Here is a 24,061-nt window from a genome sequence, read left to right as displayed (position 1 = left end):
AGTTTTTGCCACAATTCACTCTCAGTGTTTTTTTCGCTCCATCCTCTCAACTAAATTGTAAATAAATATCCACTTTTGACACGAGGGGGAGGCGGAGCCATTACATTATCTACAGAATTCGACTCAATCTGCGTTGTGGATTATGTAACTAATAGATACTTTTATTAACATGTGGAGGTGAAAATTACCAACTCTGTAGGAGAGTGTTGGAGTAATTTTACAGGACATTTGACTTTTTCTGTCATTTTCCACGTGTTTTCCACTACTGGAAAATTAGTCAACTGTTTTCTAGGTTTTCGAGAACGAGTGGGAACCCTGAGCGCATGATGTAAAATAGATGATGCAGACATCCAAGATGTTTGTTGATATCAACAAATAAGTGGAAAAAAGTATTAAGTATCATTATTTCATGCACAAAGATCAAACAGGTCGCTTATATAAATGTCATCACCCCCTTCCACTCTACCTGTTGTGAAGTTTCCTGAATATCTCCTGCTGCGTTCACACACTAGCTCACCCTGACTTCCCCAGAATTTTGATGACAGGGCTGGCAGGAAAATTTCTGGGGCAAAAAATCTGGCAGTTTGCGCTTATCACAAAAATGTGGGGAGAATTTTCAGGAGTTTTGTGCATGTGTGAAAACACCAGTAGCGAATGAATTCTTCAGTTATAGCCGAAAACTTTTTATTTGCAACCTTCTCCACCTCCACTCTTCACCTTCAAATTCGTTTAAGTTCATCCTTGAGTCAAAGTGAATATTTTATGCCAGATTCAAACCTCTGGAGGATTTTGTTTTGCTTCTCTTTACCCTTTTGGATCCAGCACCCACTGAGGGGATGTGTGCGTGTCTTTTTTTATATTTTTCATTGAGGGTCCTACCTCTTCCCCACAGTGGTGAACCCTAGTCCCTCTCCGGGACGAGGCCTGAGCTCCAGGCCGAACACGTCCCACAGGTCCTCCTCCCTGTAGGTCTCCTGATGCCTGAAGACACAGAGGCGGACGCGCTGGGTGGTGAGCCGCAGCACGGCGATGGACTCGTCGTGAGTGGCCTGCCGCAAATCTATACCGTTTACCTGACAGGAAAGAGCGAGAGATGGCTGTTAATACAGAGACATGTGAGTAATATATTTACTATAACACTTTAAATAGACAGGGACCCCCCTCCCCCTCCCCTCCACCACAGATTGACCAACCATCTGAGGGAAATACTGACAATAAAAAAATAAAGACCATAACAGGTTTGCATATATTCTAAAAATTGAAATATATAAAGTTAAATAAATCAACGTGTGTGTGTGTGTACATAATACCTCTAAAATCTGGTCTCCAGCCTGCAGCCGTCCATCTCTCTGTGCTGCTCCTCCATCATTTACTTCATGGACTATTACTGCCCCCTGGTGGAGGGATCAGAAAACACTTATTATTACAGAGAAGCTTACATGTGCACAGGGCTGCCATGTGAAGGTTGGAAAAGAAAGGCGGATTTCTGTCTGTCAGGGGGCCCTGGAAAAAATATCAGAACATGAAGAAACTTTTAAAATGTATTTATTTTTTTAATGGCGCTCTCAAGGCTTTACCACGCACACAAAGTGATGAGTAATTTCCACTAAAAAGCAAATCACCTCTCTCACTGAAAATGAAATATTCTTTGGATAAAAAAACCTTCAAGAACTCTCACTGCCTAATTGGACGGGGGAAATCTGGATTTAAAATTATATTCTGTATTGATAGAATTATGAGTATGATTTTATCCCGTTTCCTGGAAGGTGTTGCAAAAAACCAAACATAACAAAAATGTTAAAAAATGTCACTTTAGTTGATGAAATTTTTAAAAAATCAATGTGTTCCTCTCACCAGCAGAGTGTCAGATCCTCCCACGATGCTGAGACCCAGGCCCACGCTTCCTTTACAGATCTCTACGATGGTTTCCCTTCCAGCCACAACCGGGCAGCTCAGCGGGTCTGAGGACGTTTCACCTGCTGCTTGTGAATCTGACTGTCCAGTTTGAGAAGTCTGCATGTAAGTGAGGGACGACGGGGTGGAGGAGACGACGGGCTGGGGGAGGGGGAGGGGGAGGGAGGGAGCTGAGCGGGGATCCGACGAAGACGACGGGAGAGGCTGAGCAGAAGAGGCAGAGGTGAGACTCTCGGAGCGGCAGATGGAGAGCTTGACAGTGACCTGGTGTTTGAGAATCAAACTGGACACCTGAGCACAGAAGAGACAGGTGAGTCATAAATCATTAAATTAGCTCGACCTTGTCCGGGGGGGAGGAGGGGGGGGGGGGGCGCGCATGTGTGTGTTTATACCTTGTCCAATGACAGCGTTGCCACAGGTTCATCACCCACCGCTATGATCCTGTCTCCAGCCTTCATCCTGCCGTCCTACGTGCACAGAGAGAGACATGAATTAAATGTGTGATGAGCCACAACGCTGGAAGTGTGTGTGCACCAGAAGGATGGAGAGGAATGACATTAAAAAAATCTAACACACACCCTCTGGAAAAAAAAACATCGGAATAACTGTTGCCTGGGGCCTCAAGTGAAAAATGTATGACTACATGACGACATCACTTACAAACATGACAAAAACCATCCGAAGGTTAACCTGGTATAAATACGATCTAAAATACTGATCAGCTAAGGCCTTTACAGCACGGTGTACGGCTGCCTTAAAGGTACAGTAAAGTGGCGCTCATTCTCAACCCTCAGTCTGATTGATTATTGATCCCAAAAGTTACAGTCAGGAGAATGAGGCTCGGTAGATTCAAAGATATGATGAAATCGTGTGCAAACCTGTGTGCTGAAAAAAATCATTCTGAGGTGCAGAGAAGGATGAGGTGAGCGGCAAAAATCACCAAGTTGACACTCTTGATAACAGGCTGTCCCAACCTTGAGGTCCAGAACCCATAAGGGGTCAAGGGGTCTAATTATTGATTTTATTTGATTATTGGGTACTCCGGCTTCCTCCCACAGTCCAAAGACATGCTCGTTAGGTTAATTGGATATTCTAAATTGTCCACATGTTTGAATGTGAGTGTGGCTGGTTGTTTGTCTCTATATGTCAGCCCTGTGATTGACTGGAGAACATTGGAGGGTGTACCCAATGAAAGCTGAGAAAGGCTTCAGCCCCCCCACGACCCAGGACAGGAAAAAGCAGTTTAAATAATGGATAGGATGGAAAAAATACTCATTGTAGCATTCTTCCTGAATCAAGCTACAAAATGTTCTCCATTTTGCATGCAAAACACTAACACACTTGTAGTATCTCTGTCTGTCTCTCATCCATTCATCATGAATCCTGCATTCATTTCCAGCCTTGTTAATACGAGCTCAACTAGCTGTAAACGTGTATGCTAAACCCGGCAGTGGGCATGCACTTCTGGGGGCGATCAGCCCAGGAGGAGGGGCCCAGTTTGACTGCTGTGTTTACAATCTGTGACAAACATTTCTACAGACTCTACGTTTAAACATACGCTTTTTTCCTACATAAAAAGTATTGTTCCTTTTGTCCTTTTTTTTGTTCTTTATGTTTACTATTTCCCCAGCCTTTCTGTTAAAGTGACCTGAGTTCTACCTGCAGGTTCTCCATCATGGGGATACCATCTTTGATTGACAGCTATTGTTCTAGCCAGCTCTTAGTGAGATCTTTCTTTGCTGCAGTGAGGAGAATCATGTCTCCTGTGTGCAGAGATCCTTTCTAAATGTCAGGAAGGACGTCCCAGGTATAAATGAAGAGCACTGTTTTGAATATTACTTGCTTAGAAAGTAAGATGCACCATATCGGCTGTCCAATAGATGAAGTAGTTGAAGCAGATTAAACATTACAGGTGCTAATGCCTTCATGTCTCCGTTGTAATAATCCGATAATACAATAAAGCACTCTGACAGGGGGCCACTGTATTTCTGTCAGGTACGAGTGAATAGTTCTTCTCCTGAAGTAAAACAACGACTGCATATCAATAATAAATGAACAGGTGGTGATTCATGCAGGCTACACCCAGGAGATGAGCTTCCTCTGGGAGAAGGTGTATTCATGTTACTGATGACGATGTGGAGGATGCTTCTGATGATGTCACACCTTACTGGCAGTGCCGTGCGGGATTAGGGACCTGACCACCACGCCGTCCTTGGGCTCCTCCTCAGCCATGCAGATGCCGAGACCGACGTGGTCCTAGAAAACACGCAGATCGAACATTTAAACCAAGACGTTTTATTTCATATAAGAAATTTGTCTTCGCTTTAATACATTTATTATGACGGGGAATCTGTGCCAGGAGAGGACTGGTGCCATCCCCAAAATCCTAAACTACTTTCAAGTGTGCGACATTTATCAAAGGTTCAGAGGGACCGGAACGTTGTGATTTTTCTAACAAACTGGTGAAACTTAGCAAGAGTGCTGCGCGGGATTTTTTCTTTTCAAGTAATGACCTTACATTTTCAAATGTTTAGGATCTGCAGGAACCCTGCAGATGCTTTTATTTTGGAAGATAACATGGATATGATTTGTGGCCACCCCACATTTAACCCCCCCACCCCTAAAAAACCTGGATCTGCCCCTGCTGGAAGGTCTTTCATATTCTCATTTACGTGTATTTTGTGATGGTGAAAGTCTGCTTCTTCTTAACCAGTTGCTCGAGCTGTTAGATAAGAGCAGCTGGAGGAGAGACACTAGACAAAGCCAAGGTATTGCACCTGAGGTAAGATGATGTGTTGGATGTCTCTGGATAATCCTCCACGCTGTGCAGAGTCGACTTCATCCTCGCACTCTGTTCTGGATCCCTGGGTTTGACCTGCAGCTGCTTTATTCCTACGAAGAAAAAAAATATTAATATAAAGAAATAGAAGAAGAAACAATGAGATGTATAAACTCCACCAACCAGACCCCTCTCCATGTCACCTGATGAGAATGATCTTGACGTTGGATGGAGTGTTGTTGATAATGGTGGAGGCGTTCTGGTGACTCCGGCCGTACAAGATCTGCCCGTTGATCTGGAGAGAAAGATCAGGGCAAGTTTTGCTTGACACTTTTTTGTTCGCTTTGGTTTTCTTGTATTCACTCTTTCCCCACATTTTCATCGTGTTTTTCTGCCGTGTTTCTTCTAATTCCCCTCCCCCTCTCTGCTGCTGCCGCCAGAGGCTTCTCGATTTTTTTTTTCTCCCCTCATCATCTCTATTACATGGTTTGTTCGTTGTAAGAAACCCAGTACAGCACCAGCCATCTTTCAAATGGTAATTTGTCTGATAAATCTACTGTGCTGGTGCTCAACGCTGTCTACTCATCCATGCCTCCTCCTACCCACAACCCACTGCTCTCTTCATGCTGCTCTCAATTTTAAATCTGATATTTTTGTCTCTCTAGGATTGCATTCCTTCTCCACCACGAAAAAAATCCCTCCAATCTGTTCATCTCCGCCTTACCTCCAGTAGCTCATCCCCAACCCATATCCTGCCATCTACACCAGCAGGTCCTCGAGGGTCTATATCTGCCACGTAGACACCCATGCGGGCCCTTGAATCCTCCTTGTTCCCCGTGAGGCTGATTCCCAGGCCTTGTGCTGCGGGGCTCTTCTCCAGCTCAATCATATGGAGCTTCCCAGACAGGCTGCCATAACGCTGGAGCATCTTTTCTAGGAGAGCTAAGGGTTTAACAAACATGAGGGGCTGTTAGGAAGGAAGATGTGACGGGTATGTCAAAGAAAGAGTGAGGAGAAAAGCTACACGTAATGACTGACACTTCAGGCGGAGACGAGGCGTCACAGCCCAGAGGAGCTTGTGTGAGTGTGTGTGTTGCTGCAATTTGTCTGGAAGGGATGATGTCAGTCATGTCGACAGATGTCTATGTTTTTTTTTGGTATACGGCACGTATAGAGAGTGACTGGATTCAGCTCACATGTGAAAGCTAAAGTGTGGACAGTATTGTGAGTGCGCATCATTAAAAAAAAAAAAAAAGAAGAGAGAAATGTGTGTGTTTGGGTTCCTGAGTGCTCACTAATGAATCCATGTGTGTGCACGCCTGTCAACCTGTCTGTGTGCTTTAACATATGTACATGTGTGTGTTTGCAGGACTTACATTTAATTGATCATTGTTGTTGTGAGTTGTTTTTTTTATTTATTTATTTATCACGCTCGTTTATCTGTTGAGTCTGGGTTCAACAGTACAATATGTTAAAGGCTTTATATGCAATTTTTTGATCCAGCAGATGTCGCCCTTGAGCACCAGCATGAAACCAAAACAACATGTGCTGCATTGTTGTGTTAGCATGCTAATGCTAGCGATCTTTATTATGCTGGTATCTTCACACTGCATGTAAATTTACCTGAAATGAGCGTGATCTAGAAACACAGTTAAGCAGTGAGTACAGTATGTTATTCTTCTTTTCTCTAGTCCCTCAATTAAACAACTTTTATACGTGAGGGGAGGAGTCAGCCGGCCGTCCCGGCGATGTGAACAAACTGAAGATAGGACTCTGAAAACTCTGGAAACATCACAGACAGTGGGACTCGGGTGTTACACCCATTGTAGACAGTCATGACTCACAGAGTTATTTTCAGAGGATATACTTGATTTATATTATATTTAAGTGTGAAGAATCGCATATAAAGCCTTTATTTGGGCAAAATCAGCGGTAGGAGCAAGAAAAATAATCAGATTTTTCTTTTGATGTATTTGCAATTGAAGGGAATAAAGTTTGCTGGTGTGACATCATCATGATGCGGATTTGTAAGAAGGAAATAAGTCAAGATTATCAGATCATTTAAAGACATGTATATAGGGAATGTAGTAGCATAAAAATATTCACTTTGTAAATCACACTTCTTTAGATACAGGCAAATCCAAAGTTTTCTCCAGAATAGAAACCCAGATTTTCCCAACCTTCCAGACTGAACTCTTATCCACCCACCCATGAAACCTACACAATGTACAAAGGGTTCTAGTCCTGTAATATGTGTTCTTATCCCCTTCACTGCGCCCCTCCTCTTTAGAAAAATATAGAGATGAGATAGGAGGACGACTTGGGCGAGGCAATTACTGAAAACATGTGGGAGGTGATTCTGCATCGAGTTCCACTCCTCTTCAATTTGCACTTTTTTTTTTTTTTTTGGTAATCAGAACGCTGAACGGCTGCCATGACGCAGCGTCGAGCAGATTTGTGGCTGAAGTTGGTTAAAATGTAATTTCTAATGGATTGCTGACTGCACTTTTTATGTAGATATCTGTTTCTCCCTCATGAAGCTTTCTGATGCGTTACTGGTCAACACAGCTCGGACTACAAACGTCCCGCTAACAAAAAAACATGCTGAAAATCCAAGCTCCCTGTGTACAGATTCTACATTTTGATGCAGAACCTGTCCATTTATACTGCTCGTTGGTTTTTGCAGCTCATACAGAGATATCAGCATCAATTTCAGACTCTTTCAGAACCAGCTAAAAACTTTCTCACAGGAGTTTTAAATTTTTTATGCCGGGGGAAAAAAAAAAACTTGAATTCTAAAAGATGAACATTCATACAACTGAACACGGGCTCTACAAGAACATATTAAGCCAAGGTCGACTTAATATTTGAATGGCATGAAAATCATTTGCTCATATGGCTCTTGGTGACTTTCAGTAGTAGACTATTAAATGCTGTTGGTCATTGTGATAACTCACAGAGTAATTCCTGACTGTGTTTGACACAGCTGACATTTTTATTACAGTATTACAGCTCTGTCTTTTATAATGGATGTGTGTGGAAAGGTGGGCCCCTACACTAAATTTTCTAATCGCTAAAGGGGCTTTGAGGGATCTCTGTGTGTGTGTGTGTGTGTGTGTGTGTGTGTGTGTGTGTGTGTGTGTGTGTGTGTGTGTGCATGCCGGACATCTTTATGGTGCAGACTCACTCCTGCCGGCGTCGTCCTCGTCTTCAGCCGCAGCTGTGATTGCCGTCGTGACCGTAATGGGGCTCCTCCGATGCTTCCTCTCCGACGCCGGCGAGGGTACCTTTGGGAGACATTTTTTGCATTATTGAACAGGCAGGAGTTGGGGATGCCTCAGGGGTCCTTCAGGCAGGAGTTGGACTACCCCTGAGGCTTTGCTCAGCGTGCTTGATGTAGCATTGGGGAAAACTGATGAACGGGATGAATTAATGAACACAGTTTTAATGTCGGCTAAAAATAACATGAAAGATGACCAGAATCATGCATTATTTTGTATCCGACTTGTAAGTGCAGGGGGGGAAAAAATAACATCAAACGACTGTGCTGTCTATTTAGAGAGTTAGGCATCTCCACCAGAGAGAAAAACAAAAGGGCTTAAACAAACAAGGTAGCTGCGAGGGACTTTGAACTACAAGGGTTCTATCTACAAATATGCACGTTAATTAAGTTTTTGGAAGTTGGCCCTCAGTGCAAATGCTAATGCAAGGGTTTTTTAAAGATGCTGCAAACTCACAATATCACACACACACACACACACACACACACACACACACACACACACACACACACACTTGTACTGACCTTAAAGGGGGTGGGAGTGAAGGGGTTTGTAGGGGAGAGACTAAGGAACAGACCACTGAGCTTCTCTGATTCCTACAATCACGAGGGAGGGGGAAGAACAGATAAGAGGACGACACACATCATCACCACCCAAACACAAGTCTTCCTCTTTAAATCTTTTTTTTTTTTTGGAATGCCCTGTGGGTGTCAGTGATTCATCTCTCTCTATATATACAATAGCGTATACATAAGATTCTCTATACAATACAGGACACACAGCCAAACATCAGCTCGTGTGTGGGAACAGAAATGGACAAAAGAAAAAACGATTTGTACAGCTTGTCATCTGCTCCTCAAACTGCGGTCACGACTTTATAAAAAAAAAAACACAACAAAAAAAAAAGCAGACGACATTGCACAGAATATATTATAATCATCATTTTCTTTACTTAACCTTCATAATCCTGTGGATGGAGTGGATTTATCACATCCTTAAACTGACCTTTCTAAACAAACTTTTAATGTGTGATTGTATGTGGTCATTGGTTGCTGTCGTGTATGTGCTGTATGTAATGTTGCTATGTTAGTGAGTTTGTACTATACTGTCTATGGTGATGTCTTGATCTTTCTATTTTCAACTAATGTACAGTGTCTTCGAGTGTCTTAAAAAGCATAAAATGTATTATAATTATAAATGTTTATCGGCCACAATATTCACCATTAGCATGCTAATTAGTAGCATACTGGCTGCGGAACAAATCTGGAAATTGCGTCTCTAAGGTCAGTTATTTCCTGAGCAAGGCCCTTGAGCAGGACGCAAGACAATGGCGCTTTGAGTAATCCTAAGACTAGAAAAGGAGCCATAAAAGCTCAAGTGGTTGTGTCCATTTACCATTTAGATCCATTTACTGCAGCGACATCTCCCTACAACATCAGTGGGTTTAATCCCAGTTGATCTGAGAGGTGAACAATTCAAGTTCCTTAACTTCCTAACTTGTTATCAATAAGCCGTAGTAAGGAGGGTGATGAAGGTAAACTCTTAGACTATGGTCATGTAGAATGTGAAACTAATAAGTGCTCAATAAGCAGCCGGTATGCTGCTAATTAGCATGCTAATAAGCAACTAGTGAACATTGTGTGACCTGACTTGTCTTATTAAAGCAGAAACCAGCAGAGTGAAGCTCAAAGTGTCTGGAGGATCAGTGTTACCTTGCTGCAGTTGGAGTTGGGCTGCGGTGTTGGAGTCAGTCTCTCGTGGTTGGTGAGCATAGGGGACTGTGGGCGAAACACAAGATGCAGAGTAGGCAGATGAACAATCTATACCACTGTGAAACAAAAAAAAAAAAGCTTCAAATGTTGTTACATCAAATATGTTATGCTTTGTGTCCAGAGGACGTTACATCGTATAGCTACAAACTCCCACGCGCAACCTCACAGTGATGGAGTCCAACAGAACATGAAGTGAACCTTCTGTTTGCTTTTGTCGAAGACTGAATCAGTGTGTAAGAACCTTAGAGCCTCGGGAGAATCCCCGGACACAGTGTGTGTGATGTTTACATACCGGAACATACACTGCACTATAGAGCCGAGGTGAGTTCATCATGTGCTTATCGGGGGCTGTTCTCTGAAGTACCTGAGATCTGTGCTGTCCAGACTGAACCAGGAAGACCAGAGAGTATCCTGCCCTGCGGATGGCCTCCACCGCATGCTCGTGGCTCGCGTCTCTGAGGTCCACACCGCTCACCTTGACCGAGTCAGAACACACAGAGCAGATATTTAGAACATGTTTTTACTTTGTTCACTGTCTTTATGGAGCTAATAGTAGTAGTCTTTGTGCGCTAATGCAGGGAAGCAGATTCTTAACTGCAATAACTGCACCCTGACGAGTGCAAGAGCCAAAGAGATTACTACAAGTATCAGTGTTTTAAGAACGAGGGCTCATGATGAACACCTTAGAGCCAATAGTAAAGACTCAGTGTCTTATAAAAGCTTTCTGTGCTGCAATGCCAGAAACACAGGCTGCACAATTTCTTTAAAAATTCTTAGAAAATCATTTTAAAATCATTTTATAAATCCAGTATTGTGATTTGTATCTAGTGTTGAAAAAGGGGTGGAAAATTTCCAGTAAATTTCCGGAAACTTCCATGAGAATTTATGGGAATTTATAGGAATTACTGGAAATTGAGGGTCATTTAATCGAACTGCATCATAGCCTTGCATAAATGTAAACATTTTGTTTCGTCATAAGCAGACATCCATGACAAAATAATACAATTCAAAAACATGACATCTGTGCATGTGATGGAGGAATGCACAGCGCGTGTAGGGGGCGTGGCCTCAATAGCCCTGTGGTAATATCAGTGTGCTATGTGCATGTGATTGAGGAACAGCATGGCTATTCAAGTGTACCTGCATGAAATGTGGTTGTTTTAGTCAAGATTATGCTAAAATACATTATCCCCAACTATATTTAAGTTCCCTGTAAAGGGCCAACCTTCAATTTAGTTAAATTCCTCTTTATTCCTGTTTATTCCCGTTTATTCCTATTTATTCCCATGGAAAGTTTCCAACTATGAAAACTCCCAGAATTTTGCAACCCCTATTTGTATCACATCATGAGTTGAGTATATTTCTGCATCCAGAGATAAAAAAAAAAAGACAGATGCCAATATGCAGCAGATACGCGGAATCAGATTTAGCTTAACTTACTTTTCAGTTTTTCTAACGCTCAAAAGCTCTCATCAAGAATGAAGAGGCATTACCACACACATGCACACACACACACACACGCACGCACGCACGCACACACACACACACACACACACACACACACACACTACTACCTCCAGTATCCTGTCTCCAGTCCGGAGGGTGCCATTATGTGCTGCCGGGCTGTCGGGGCTGATGCTCTTGATGAAGACTCCCCTCATCATCTCCCCACTGCTCAGTCTGCGGCCCATGCCTCTGCCTCCCATTATGCTGATACCCAGGGACTGACCTGGCGCTCGAGTCAGCCGCACACTGCAACACACAGCGCCCAAATGAGGCACATCCACACATACTCCAGAGCTGGGGAATAAAAAGCCTCCTTACAGTGTGTGTGTGTGTGTACGGCGGTGATCAATGTATGTCTTATGTATACTCTCTACTCTGTTTGAAGCATTACTGCAGAAACGCACAAGAAGGAGAATTAATCCAGTGCCTGTGCCTTTTTTTTTATTCCTTTCACTTTATCCTCTGCTTAGGGCTGCGGATAGAGTTTCAGAGATTAAGTCAAAACAATAGATTATTATACCTGCCGGGGAGAGACACACAAAAGCTGCTCTTTGCATGCAGCGCAGCTTATGTGATTTATCCGAGCAGGATGCAGTCGTAAACGCGATAAGTACAGTGTGTGAAAGTATTCGCCCGTCTTCCAGGCAAGAGAATTGTGAGCGTGGTTGAGTCCTGCGTTGTGCTACTCTAACCCCTCCCGTGAACATAACCTCAGCACACGAGGATTTCGCTAAGCCTTTCAGGGCGGGGGCAGCGGGAGGACAAAGGACATCATGGGTCAGGGTTTTGGATAAAAGTGGCAGAAGATGGAAAACTCTAATGACGAAAAAAAAAGCGAATGACTTAATACTTACATCACGGATTCACTAACCTTCTGGGTTGATCCCACGATACCGCCGCATGAGAATAAAGCTCCTCTTCTCCCTCGCACTGACCGTCCACCTTTACCTCCAGCTTTGGTACTTTCACATCTCCACTAGGCGCGCCCTTCTTCTCCTCTGACCTCCCTTCAACTTCTTTTGCTTCCTGCCTTTTCATGTGAGGCAGAGATTTTGGAATCTGCCAACTGAGAGCAAAAAGAAAGGGACATAGAATAATTAGATGTGTGTGATGGTCAATGGGGGAAAGAAAAATCATGATTATGAACAACATTTCTTCTTTTTTTTTAGGTATTTTTTGGGCATTTTTGCCTTTTTTCGATAGGACAGCTGTAGAGAGACAGGAAAGGCTGGGAGGAGAGAGAGAGGGGGCCGACATGCTGCAGAGGTCAGATTCAAACCCAGAGCCGCTACGATGAGGACTATTGTAATACTATTGTATTGTTGTACATGGGGTGCAACACTTCTTACAAATTTTACGACTAACAAACTAACTCCAAAACACACCAGAAGCCAGAAATGGTGGACGGATGGGCTTAGGGCTAGCGACCCCAACCTGAAAAGAACATACAGTATTTGCTACATTAACAGATAGACGGACTGTGAAGGGGAAATATTATGCAACCGGCGCCCTGGTCTGAATAATGTTAAGATCACCTCTTTAAGGTTCCTTCTTCTGCAGCTGTGTGACGTATTTAATCAAACATCATCATATCCACGCTGCCGTCACAATCAGCAGCAGACGCTGAGGTGCCACTGCAGTTATGACGGCCATGGCAAGATGACAGCGCCCAAGAAATAGTCGTCGTGTTCCTCTGTACCAGGGGTCATCAACTACATTTGTACAAGGGCCAGCTTTATTTCTTGACAGACCCTGTGGGGGCCGGACTTTAAAATATGCTCGGACATAAGCCTGACTGCTGTCAGTGTCGAGGGGGGAAATGTTATTTCTGCCATTAATGTGAGTATTTCAGCTTTGTGATGTGTTACGTTTAACTGCTCCCTATATTCTGTAGGGACGGATGGGAAGCTTTGGGGGGCTGGATGTGGCTAGCGGGGCCACAGGTTGATGATCACCGCTCTATATGGTACAGTCAGTGGCAGAACCAAAGCATCTCTGAAGATATCATCTTGAGCTTTGGAAAATGTTTCCAGGCCATCCTTCTTCATTTTCAGACTAAGAAGGATCGTACCTATCCAAAGAAACATCCCATGGACTATTCTCTGGTTCAAGTAATGGTTACTTAAAGCCCTCACACTGTGAATAAAGTGGCCTTCCACTAGATCACACTTGAAGGAAATGCTGCGAATAACAAGAAATCTTGGTGTACTTTGATATTTGAGTGTCACAGTGGGTCATGATATAAGTCATGACCCACTGTGACACTCGGGCCAGATACGACTTTTATTGGCCGGGCCTTGAGAAGATCCACTTCTTCAGCTCCAAATGGCCCTGAAAATACACATTTTCTGCCAGCGAGTTCACATTAAAGTTGTGTCTTTGTGTGCATGTCTGTGTGAGTGAGGGGGTGTTAACACAAACACACACACACACACATATATAGAGAGCGTATCTGTTATATATACACTGTATATGTGTGTGTGTGTGTGTGTGTGTGTGTGTGTGTGTGTGAAAGTGTGGAAGAAAAAGGTAGAGAAGGAGAGAATTTTTCATGAATATATTTAACGGTGGAGAGCTGTAATAAGCCCGTGGAGGTGAGTGATAGTGGTGCTATCTGCGCAGCAGGAGCCTATAGCCAGTTAAGTTACAGAAGAGGCCAGAACAAATGGTTCCACCAGGCCTGAAAGAGAGCGGCCAGGAGGGGGGCGGGGGATTGGGCCGTGGTTAGGGAAGAGGGGGGGGGGGGGGGGCGAAAATGAGGCAAAGAGAAAAAAAAAAGACCAGAGCGAGATGACCGAGGGAGCGAGAGAGACATGAGAGACAGATGTAAGACACAAAGAGTCAAGAGAGCGGTCCAGCAGAGGAGGAGACAATGTCCTGAAAGATAAGAGAAGAAGAAAAGGCTGCGGAGAGAGAAATGGGAGTGAGGGGAGGAAGGAGAAAGGCAGAGAGAGGGCAGGAAGATGGAGCGAAAGCGGCGTCAGACAGAAGCGAAACAATTCATTTTCGCTGACAGTCAGCACTGAGATCCATAAGCGGACGGCTAAATATAACTCAGAGAGATTCAACATTCAGAGACGGGAGAAGAATGGAGAAGGGGAAACGATGGACTGGAAGAGACTCGCGGCCGAGCTGGTTGCAGACGCTCTGAAAAACACTTTGTTTCCTCACGGACACGCTTAATTAAAGTGGCAAGATAATAACTCTGATCATTAGCGTGACTTAATCTGCTGGGTAATTGAATTATGTGATGTGTTGCAGTCATAAAACGCTCTCTGCTGTAAAAAGATCTCAAGCCTGAGGTGAACGCTTTGAAAACGACTGCCATCAGGTAGAACGTTTCAAAGGTGTGAAATCTCTGCAGCAAACAACATGTAATAAACCGGAGCCTTGAAGTCTAATAACCCCAGAGACGGGTTTATCTCGCACTCCGGGGGCCTGAGTAAGGATTAGCCGACCATAAATAATACTCCGGGGCATCTTGATTTTTTTACATTACCTTGAGTCAGGAGCCGGCGTGATGGTGTGGACCACAGCGGAGCCTTTGGACGCAGCGCTGAAGGACGCCGAGGCTCGGACGGCGGCCGGATTTGGGGCCGCGGCTCTGGCTTTGACCGAGGCGGAGGGTTGGAGGGCGGATGAAGACGGAGTGAAAGCCGCGGCTCTGACTCGACCGGGGGATCTGGTCGAGGCCGCGGCCGAGGCAGGTTCTGGAGACGGGGCAGCCGGAGTAGGGGAGGGTGGGGTGCTGTCTACTGAGATGGACGCCAGAGGGGGTAAACACAGGCGGCTGCGGTGCTTGTCCACCTGGTGGGCTGGGACATATGTTACGCTGAGGGTAGGGAGGGTGTGGGAGAAGAAAAAAAGTGAGGGCGGGGTGGAAAGAATTAAAATACAGACATGACTTCAACTTTCAGGCCAAAGTTGCACAACAAAACATACGAATGATGTTTTGACAAGGAAACAGACAAATGAATGGTTTGATGGACTATTTCTTCTGCCAGTGAGGGACAAAATAATAGTGTTATGTTTTCTCATGTCCCGGAAAGTAAGCCTTTATTACTTCGCTTATTGACCACTAATTAGGGCTGGGTATATTGATACCATTATTGAGACTCTGTAACGACCCGAAGCTTTATTGATACCACTTTTCTATAATTTGGGGGAAAGATGAGAAGACGAAAAGCTTTTAACAGAACTTGTATTGCTTTTATTGATTTAGAACTGTAATTTAATTTTAAGGAGATCTATAATGCTAATCCATATTTAAATACTTAAATATAATGTTTAGAGCCCGACCGATTAATCAGCAAGCCGATAATATCAGATCTGTATCGGCTAAATCTTAGATATGCACAGAACGTCTTCACATGTTCAGCCGTCCTTCAGTTTGATTTTGAATAACTTTATTCGACAATAGATGTATGTTTGCGCAACACTGATTTGACTTAAAAGTTTTAACTTGATACGTCATCACGTTATCCACGAGACTTGATAGTGGTTTTGATATTTTGATAATTTCCCTGTCTCTAATTGGCTAGTTACTAGTCCACACTAACTAAATATGCAGGCGTAGCCTTACATGCCACTGTTTATAACAGAAGCTGCTTATCCTCTGCTGGACGGGACACTTAAAAACAAACATTTAGGGGTAAAACTAAGAGTTTACCTTCTTATTTAGGCACCACTACACCACTTCTACAGCCAGCAGCTGGTTAGCCTAGCTTAGCCAAAAGACTGGGCAGGGAAAAACAGCCAACTTGGCTCCATCAACAAATAATATAATCTGTGTTTGAGCTCATTTATCAACTCTATGTATCTTCATCAACACCTTCTGGAGCCGTATGGTTAACAGAAAATGGTCTTCCATCTTCTTAAGTTACTCCTGACAAGAAACTAATTGAGGACGTTTCCCAAAGCGTCAAAGTTTAAAGTCTTGTTTGTCAATATTTAAAAATGAAAATAGACAGATTTAGGTTCGCTTTCAGCTTTAAGTGGTCAAACTTTATTTTAATGGTGGCAATGTGTGTTTCAGATTTATAGGAGTCACTTGTTAACACCATTACGATTATTTACTAAGCACTGTTTAATGATGCTACAAGACATGAAACACACGGACTGAGGCTGCCGTCTTACGTGTCAAATGTTTGATATGCTCTGATATTAGAGATGTGCCCCACTTCTTCAACAGCGCTTGTTTATGTAGAAAAAAAGATAGCGGAAAAAATGTTCATTTTAACGTCACTATGAGAAACATTTCTTTTTGATTTATGACAGCGAGGTTTCTGAAAAAGAAAAACATTTATGATAATGTGTGTTTTGCATAAGCCAGGATCTATGTAAGCCATGGCGTAAACGATGTCACTTAGCCGAAGTGTCAAGGACATCATTAAGCCTCCCCCATCCTCCTGCCTCCATTCTTGTGTGACGCGAGCAGAAGACATGGTTCTTGAAAAATCAGCCGAAAGGAAGGAGCCCGATGTCTCTGTTCTGTTTTTTTTGCGGTGGCAGACTGAATATGGAGGTCCTCTGCGCTAAGCTGTTGTGACTGAGCTGTGCGGACGGCCTGTCTTGTCTCAACAGAGGCGGTTTGATAGTGACAAGCCCTCATCCTTCTATGTCTGTCTTATTCTGAGGCTGCCAAAGCAACTCATCTGCCTCCACTCTGCTCCTCTGCTAGTTTGTCTGCAGCGCTATCAGGAGGAGGCAGCAGCGTGTGCGGCTGAGTGTTTTTTTTTTCTGTGTGTGCTTATGATAGAGGAAGATACAGCATGCATGTGTGTGTTCGTCTGTGTGTGTTTGTGTGTGTGTGTGCATCTATGAGAGACTCTTTAAAAAGCTCTTTTATTCAGAAGCACACTGTTCAAGGTGAGATGAGTGATGAATTATTCAGAGATATTTCCCTGCGCTTTAAAAAAAAAAGAGGTGTTTTTGGAGGTTAGACCATTGAAAGTCGGTGTGTGTGTGTGTGTGTAAGTGTAGAAAGCCAGAGAGAAACACAGAGGTGGAGAGAGAGCGAGTGGGTGTTTTGCAGGGGCGACAGGGGTGGTTGGAGGTGGGGCACGTCTCCAATCAGCCAAACAAGCATTGTCAATGTGGAGCCATAACTGCTGATGTTAGAGCAAGTAATAATTTACCCCGACGTTCCCTCGGGGGCGATCTTTAAAATTTCATCATCTAATCTAATTTAACGCGACTGCAGCGCCTCAGTCAACTCTGACTGCGGAGTCGAAGAAGGAAAAACAAGGTTGTGATGGAGATCCGAAGTGAGATGGTAAACACGAGGAGATGCAGTGAAAGTCATGTCGAGCGACGGCGGACGAGACGTTTATTTTGTTGTTTACAATGAACATGCTGTATACTCACTCATTCCAGTCACACGGACTGTGGAGATCTGCACGGGTAGATCTAGAAAATGTGAGCAGTCATTTCAATTACTTTTTTTTATTTTTATGTTGGTGGTTGATTGTTCTCTGAAATTCCTGAAGGAGCTTTTTTTTTTTTTTTTTTTCTTTCTTTCTCACATGAAAAATTCAGCCTCTCTCAGTTCTCAAGCAAAGACGTGTTTGAACTGTGGCATGAGGGAAAGTGTATGAGAATGAAATCTGACTAAGTGCCTTGATATTTGACTAGAATCTGTTTAAGATGTGCCTCCCACAAGTACTTCTTGAATTCTGTTGGCCTAATGCACGACCCTCCGTTTACTGCAGGGCCTCTGTGTCAGAGGTTAAGCCTTTCAGCCAAATTTTTGAAGTTTGATGGAATCTAAAAACTTCCCTTAATAACACAGTGTCAGCAACATGACCACCTGCAGATTTCATTTTTCAGGTAGTCAGACGTGTCTCACTGTGTCCACAAACCCTCCAATATTGAATTACTATTTATTTGAATCTGTTTCCTTAAAATCAGCTGTGCAGTCCCTGTGCACCTTTTGTATTGTTGTTCATGTTCATTACTGTTGTTTGGATTTCTTAAGCCATGTGTCCACTTAACATTTATTTCTGAGCGCCAGCGTCTTTTTTCAATTGTTTGAGTGAAGTTGAACATTTTCAACTTTTCAGAAAGGCGCTGCTGGCCCTCTTTTCAAAATGTAAGATATTCCCCGTAGTTTTGCCGCCTACAGATAGATACAGATGACTTTATTGATCCCAAACTGGGAAATTGTGGCGTTACAGCAGCAGGTTATCCAAACACACAATATTAGCAAAAAACATAAATATTACATAAATTGAGCTGTGGCTCAGTTGGTAGAGTCGTCACCTCTTGACCAGTAAGTCGAGGGTTCGATCCCCAGCTGAGCAACACGTCTGATGTGTCCTTAGGCAAGACACTTAACCCTGCATTGCTCCCGCTGCTTCGGTGGTGGTGTATGAATGAATTACTGTTGTTCTTACTCTCTGATGTACGTCGCTTTGGATAAAAGCGTCTGCTAAGTGAATTGTAAGATTGTAAGATTGTAACAAATACAAAGTAAATAAGCACTAAAAATATCAAAACTAAGAATGGGAATTTATACAACCAGGATTTAACTAAGCATAGTCTCAAGATCGTGTCTTGTACCCACATCCTCTTTGCTCTGCGTCTGATCGGAAAATAAACGATTAAAAAGTGGATGAGTATCATCATGGCAAACTAAATCTGCTCTTCAACCTCATCTGAAAGCAGTTTCAATTTCCTCTAATGGCTTTCTGATAGTTTCATAACATTCAGTTGAGATTTGACTTGAGGTGGGATGATGTCATTTTCCCGGTATTTTTGATCAAACTTATTGGCTTTATTTATAATACCTCTATCATTTGTTCTGGTAGTCTTATTAAACCCAATATAGCTCCTCCCAACTTTAAAGGAAGGATGTGCGACATGAGTGAGAAGCTCGAGTCCCGCTGGCTGTGTTGTTGTCAGAGCCGTGTTTACATCATGTTTATGGGCGGGACGGCCTTGTGTCTTAAGCTGTTTCAGTCAAGAACTAGAGAAAAGAAGAAGAACATACTCACTGCTTATTGGATTCCTTTTACACTCACATGAAGTCATAATATCTGCTGTGAAAAAGATCTTCACTGCAGTTTTTTTTTGCTATAAATATTTTTTGTTAAAATCCAAATAATCTCTTTCTAGCGTGGAGTCCGTAAAAGCTGCTCCAGCCCTCGATGATGCCATGAGGTGTGTCAGAGTCATTTGTGCGTCTCTACTTTGCAACAGTTAAGAAACGTGAAGGTTTCGAGCAGCACTTGAGCCACTGTGAAGAGGACGACACACGGAGTAATGCGCACAAGGCCACGCAGAGGTTTTTTTTTTTTTTTTAAACTGATGAGGATTATTCTGATGGAGGAATTAAAAAGAGCCGCTCGGCAAATAAGAGTTGTGCGGGTCACAATGTGATGCCACAATATGGATCACCTGTTCTTTTATCAGCCCAGAACAAAAACCCTCATATACATAATGTGAAGCTGTTGGACAGACGCCGGCTCCTCACCTCATCTCTGGCCCTATGACAGAGAGTCTGCGGAGCATGGCTCTGGCCCTGGCGTTGGTCAGGTTGGAGGTAGGTTCTCCATTGATGGCCAAGATGGCATCCCCAACCCCCAGCCTGCCATCCTGGCTAACAGAGCCCCCCTGGACCACGCTGCGCACCAGCATGCCTGAGCCGTCCTTGATAGCACTCACCGACATCCCTGCCAACACGCACACACACACACACACACGAGCACAGGTGAGTGGAGGGGTTGGCTAAGGCTGTTTTGACTGCATGCCAAACAGACAAGTCGCCCCAAACAAACACCTGACAGCGGCATAATCAGCATAATCAAGACAGACACTAGGCAGATTAGCACACAAACATGGCTACACATGCTTGACATTTACACAGCATCCTCCTTCACAGTCACACCGGCATAAGGTGCACAAACACAAACACAATCACATACACACACACGCGGAGGGCAGAGGGCACAGGTGAGCGGAGGGGAAACACATGCCAGTCTCATGGACACTTGACTTTGGCATTATCAAGTCGGACACTAGGCGGATTACACACACACACTTCATTAATGCAAGCAGGCAGAAGCAGGTAAATCAGGCATCACACACAGGTATGCACACACCTCATGCACACACACACACGCGCGCACACACACACACACACACACAACCTGCAGTCCATAGCTCTCTGCACTATACTACTATGTGAACACATCCACAACACTATGGTTGTACATAATTTGAATTGGTCAAAGAAATGACTTTGAAATGGGGTTCTTTGATTAAATAAATAGTTTATTGTTGTAGTTTTTTTTTGGAGTTACATTCAAATTACAATACAATCATAGTGCATGGAATACATTCACACTGAACACAGATACCGACGCTGACAGAACAAACATAAGACAAACATTTCAAAGACACGAGAGGAAGCTTGAAGTAGATATGATGTCAGTCTCTTCTGTTTAAATCTATAACACAGAATCAAAATATACGTATTCTCTACTACTTACATTTGTGCAAAAACTTTAAAGGTCACATATTGTGCAAAATACATGTCTCTAGTCCGTCTACAAGCCCCCCAATTATGAGAAAAGTCCATCTTCCCCTTCTTTTGCATGCTCCACTTTTCATAAAATGTGTGCTCAAACAGGCCGTTTGGAGATTTTCCCTTTGTGACATCACAAAGGGCAGTAACCCCTCCCCCAGGTGCTTGACCCTCCCACAGCTAGGTGTTTGTTCTGCCCTCTGAGTCTGCCTTCTCACCGTAAACAATAGGACATGGAGTGAAAAACCCTGAGCCACCCCAAGCACTTCCAGAGAGGCGGCGTGGTCAGACACAGCTCATTTACATATTTAAAGGTACAGACACAGAAACAGCCTGTTCTGAGCAGGGCTGAAATAGAGGGGTTTATAGACATGATCAAATATAGGATCAGAGTGGATTTAGAACAAGAGACTTCACAGACATGTTGTGGGGAGCTCTGAGACTTATTTAAACTTTTTTGAAAAGGAGAATAATATGTGACCTTTAACTATTTATACTAAAATTCCACACAAAAATGTCATATGAAAATAGAATTGTGTTGCCCTTAATAAAACCTCTTTAGGATATTATAATCTAACATTTAGTGGGACAGGTTTACAATATTCTTCATATAAGTAAAAACCTCAAGATTAAAATAATCTTTTTTTTACACAAGCAAGGCAAGACATTTCTTTTGTCTATTTATTCTGTCAAACCTTTTTCTTAAACAATCTGTTCTGTCAGTTGTTGTGGTACAAATGTACAAATCTATGCTCATACAGAACATGTTCCCATGTCTCTTCTCCAAAATTGAGCATAAAGTAATAGTAGCACAGACATGGCACTTCATTATTGGAAGATTTTTATATAATGCAAATAAATATTGTACCACAATTAGTAGTGCAATGGATCACATGTCTGTTCTGACGACCCCTCACAGTTTGGACTGCATGTGATAGCAGGAAGGAAAATGTATTGTCAGTATGTGAAAAAAAGTATAGCCTCTAAATCCCTGTGCAGAGTGAAAAGAAGGCAGTGTTTATGTAGTGCATGTAAGAGCCATGACAACAATTTAGTTTTTAAAATAAAAAGTGTTTGTGCAGGATTCTAGCAGACAGAAAAGTGTTTATAAAGTGTATGAATACTTTCTGTCACACGATGCTTTGACTTTTCTCCTCCCGCTCTCCCCGTGTCTGCATCTATCATGCATGCATCAGCTGGTGGTCATTGGATAACAATCAGAAACTTAACGTCAGTAACATTACCCCGCAGTCTGCTTTACTCTGTAGCTGAACACTTAAGCCAAATAAACTCAGAGCGCCATGTTGGGCTGAAGACTGAAGCTTTAGTCCCAGAATGCACGCTCCCTGAGTGGGAATTACAGGGGGATGGACTGTGCATTTCCTGTCTCCCACACAGGGGGACATGTCCCCTTCCCCTATCCTAACCGGCATGTGCCTCCCCCGACCTTTTCTGCTCCCTGTTTTAGTAGAATACAGAAAACTTGTTAAACACATAATCTAACACTGTGATTGTGGAGGTAACTTGTGCTGTCTTTACGTTCTGTGTTTTGTTTGATTGGGATGTGAGGATTTCTGAGCTCGTAATGCCAGACAAATTTCAGTGCAAACGGACATTAATAAGACAAGTGTTATCTTAATCTCATCTAATTAAGATAAATGATGCAGCTTTTTACATGTCAGCCTTTTTTACTCTGAGATTTAAATAATACTTAAGAAATACCTTCTTTTGTTTTGGCAAAATCGGAAAAAACTATCTGATCCGTGACAAAATAAATCCATAATCTGGTCCAAACTGTGAGATCTGTGATCCATTGCACCCCTCACCGTGAGAAGATTGCTCAATAAAAAAAAGTCCCAGGCCCTGACAGACAAAAGACCATAACTCAGCCCGAGCTCAAGCTTTTGCTTAGAATTCTTATACACTGAAATCAACCAAAAACACAGAACATCTTTCAACCCTCCACATGACCGTGCTACACCAAAATAACAAAAAATACCTATTTCATATTTAAAACAGATACATACTAAAGATTGCAAAGACACAAGGACTGCAGGTAAGGACCTTGGTTTTCTTTTTCCGCAAAACATTTACATAATTTCAAACTTTCTCACACAAGAAGTGTGGTGTCTTATTAGAGTACGTTTTCAGAATACAAATGACTTGGGTCCTCTGTGTTTTGCAAAGTGCTCTGAGATGAAAGAGCAGGAACGCTTAAGATCCTGTTGTTTCCTGTCAGACATGTAGGAATAGAAAAACTTGCTCTTGGAGCAGTAAAAAGGATGTACTCTCAGCAGTGGAGTATAAACTAGTGTATAAACTCTGCATTAGATTGAATATAGACATCTTAAAATTCTTCAGACTATTCTTTTACAGGACTTTGACCAACAAACTAGCCACTCGGACAAACACACACACACACACAAACATAGGCACAAACACACACAAGCACACACAAACTAGTCCTCTCCTCTCGCTGATAAAACAAGCTCATCACATCACCATTCCTCTTCGGGGCAGTCTTCATCACCACCGCCTATCAGAGTCATTAGCGCCATGCCAGCGACGTACACACACCAAGAAACCATCACCACGAGAAAGACGGAGAACATACCAAGGCTACGGTTGCCCCGGACAACAGTGATTGTCCTCTCAAAGCTGGTGCGGGGGGGCAGAGGTGGCGCCTGCTGCCTATCGTTGTCTCCCATGACGCCAAAGCGACGATGCAGCTCGCTTTCCTGAAACATAAATGTCAGAGGGAGTCAGTGAGAAAGAGAATGTTACAACGACAGTAAAGCTAGAGTTAAGTGTGCAGTCATGCTAGCAGCAGGTAGGATGCAGCATTGAGATACATGATACCTTTAGAATGCTAATTTTAGCATGCTAATATAACTACAATAGCAATGGGAACAAAGTAACATAATCATATTTAATACAATTAATACCGTGTTCAAAATCTTAGTGAACCATGTTAGCATGCTAACATCTGCTGATTAGAAGACATTAGTATGCTAATTCCGCTAAGTAGCAGATGTTAGCATGCTGAAATTCGATAACTAGCTGAAAGCAGGGTACAATAATCAAAGCCCAAATGTCAATAAGGACATTCGAATATTTGCTTTCAGGGACCTTGGATATATGTAGAAAGAAATCAAGAAAATTCTCAATGTAGTTGTTGAAACAAATCTCTACCAACGTCCACATGTTTAAATGTAGATCAGCTTTCTGAATATATACAATTATATCCATTACACATGGGAATCTTCGCCTGGGCTTCGGCTTT

At 43.0% G+C, this 24,061-nt stretch overlaps 1 protein-coding gene across 2 annotated transcripts in view; it reads right to left on the bottom strand.

Annotated features, from left to right (window-relative positions):
• Positions 1-24,061, bottom strand: part of si:dkey-92j12.5 (multiple PDZ domain protein) — a 49,340-nt gene that overhangs the window by 10,041 nt on the left and 15,238 nt on the right. Inside the window, exons 19-36 of one of the 2 annotated variants that reach the window (XM_065959112.1) lie at positions 23,393-23,516; positions 19,726-19,924; positions 17,619-17,660; positions 14,752-15,084; positions 12,124-12,318; positions 11,321-11,498; positions 10,111-10,221; positions 9,687-9,752; positions 8,499-8,570; positions 7,881-7,980; positions 5,418-5,635; positions 4,897-4,988; positions 4,692-4,806; positions 4,078-4,170; positions 2,307-2,381; positions 1,855-2,205; positions 1,311-1,394; positions 880-1,073 (exon numbers count right to left, since the gene is read on the bottom strand). In XM_065959112.1, the coding sequence (XP_065815184.1) occupies positions 880-1,073; positions 1,311-1,394; positions 1,855-2,205; positions 2,307-2,381; positions 4,078-4,170; positions 4,692-4,806; positions 4,897-4,988; positions 5,418-5,635; positions 7,881-7,980; positions 8,499-8,570; positions 9,687-9,752; positions 10,111-10,221; positions 11,321-11,498; positions 12,124-12,318; positions 14,752-15,084; positions 17,619-17,660; positions 19,726-19,924; positions 23,393-23,516 (2,642 nt within the window). The remainder of the gene's footprint in view (positions 1-879; positions 1,074-1,310; positions 1,395-1,854; positions 2,206-2,306; positions 2,382-4,077; positions 4,171-4,691; positions 4,807-4,896; positions 4,989-5,417; positions 5,636-7,880; positions 7,981-8,498; positions 8,571-9,686; positions 9,753-10,110; positions 10,222-11,320; positions 11,499-12,123; positions 12,319-14,751; positions 15,085-17,618; positions 17,661-19,725; positions 19,925-23,392; positions 23,517-24,061) is intronic. The other variant, XM_065959119.1, reaches the window with a different exon arrangement.

The sequence above is a fragment of the Labrus bergylta genome, chromosome 1 (genome assembly GCF_963930695.1).
Source record: "Labrus bergylta chromosome 1, fLabBer1.1, whole genome shotgun sequence".
In the NCBI taxonomy this organism is placed as follows: domain Eukaryota; kingdom Metazoa; phylum Chordata; class Actinopteri; order Labriformes; family Labridae; genus Labrus; species Labrus bergylta.
This window is presented reverse-complemented; position numbering and strand designations above follow the sequence as displayed.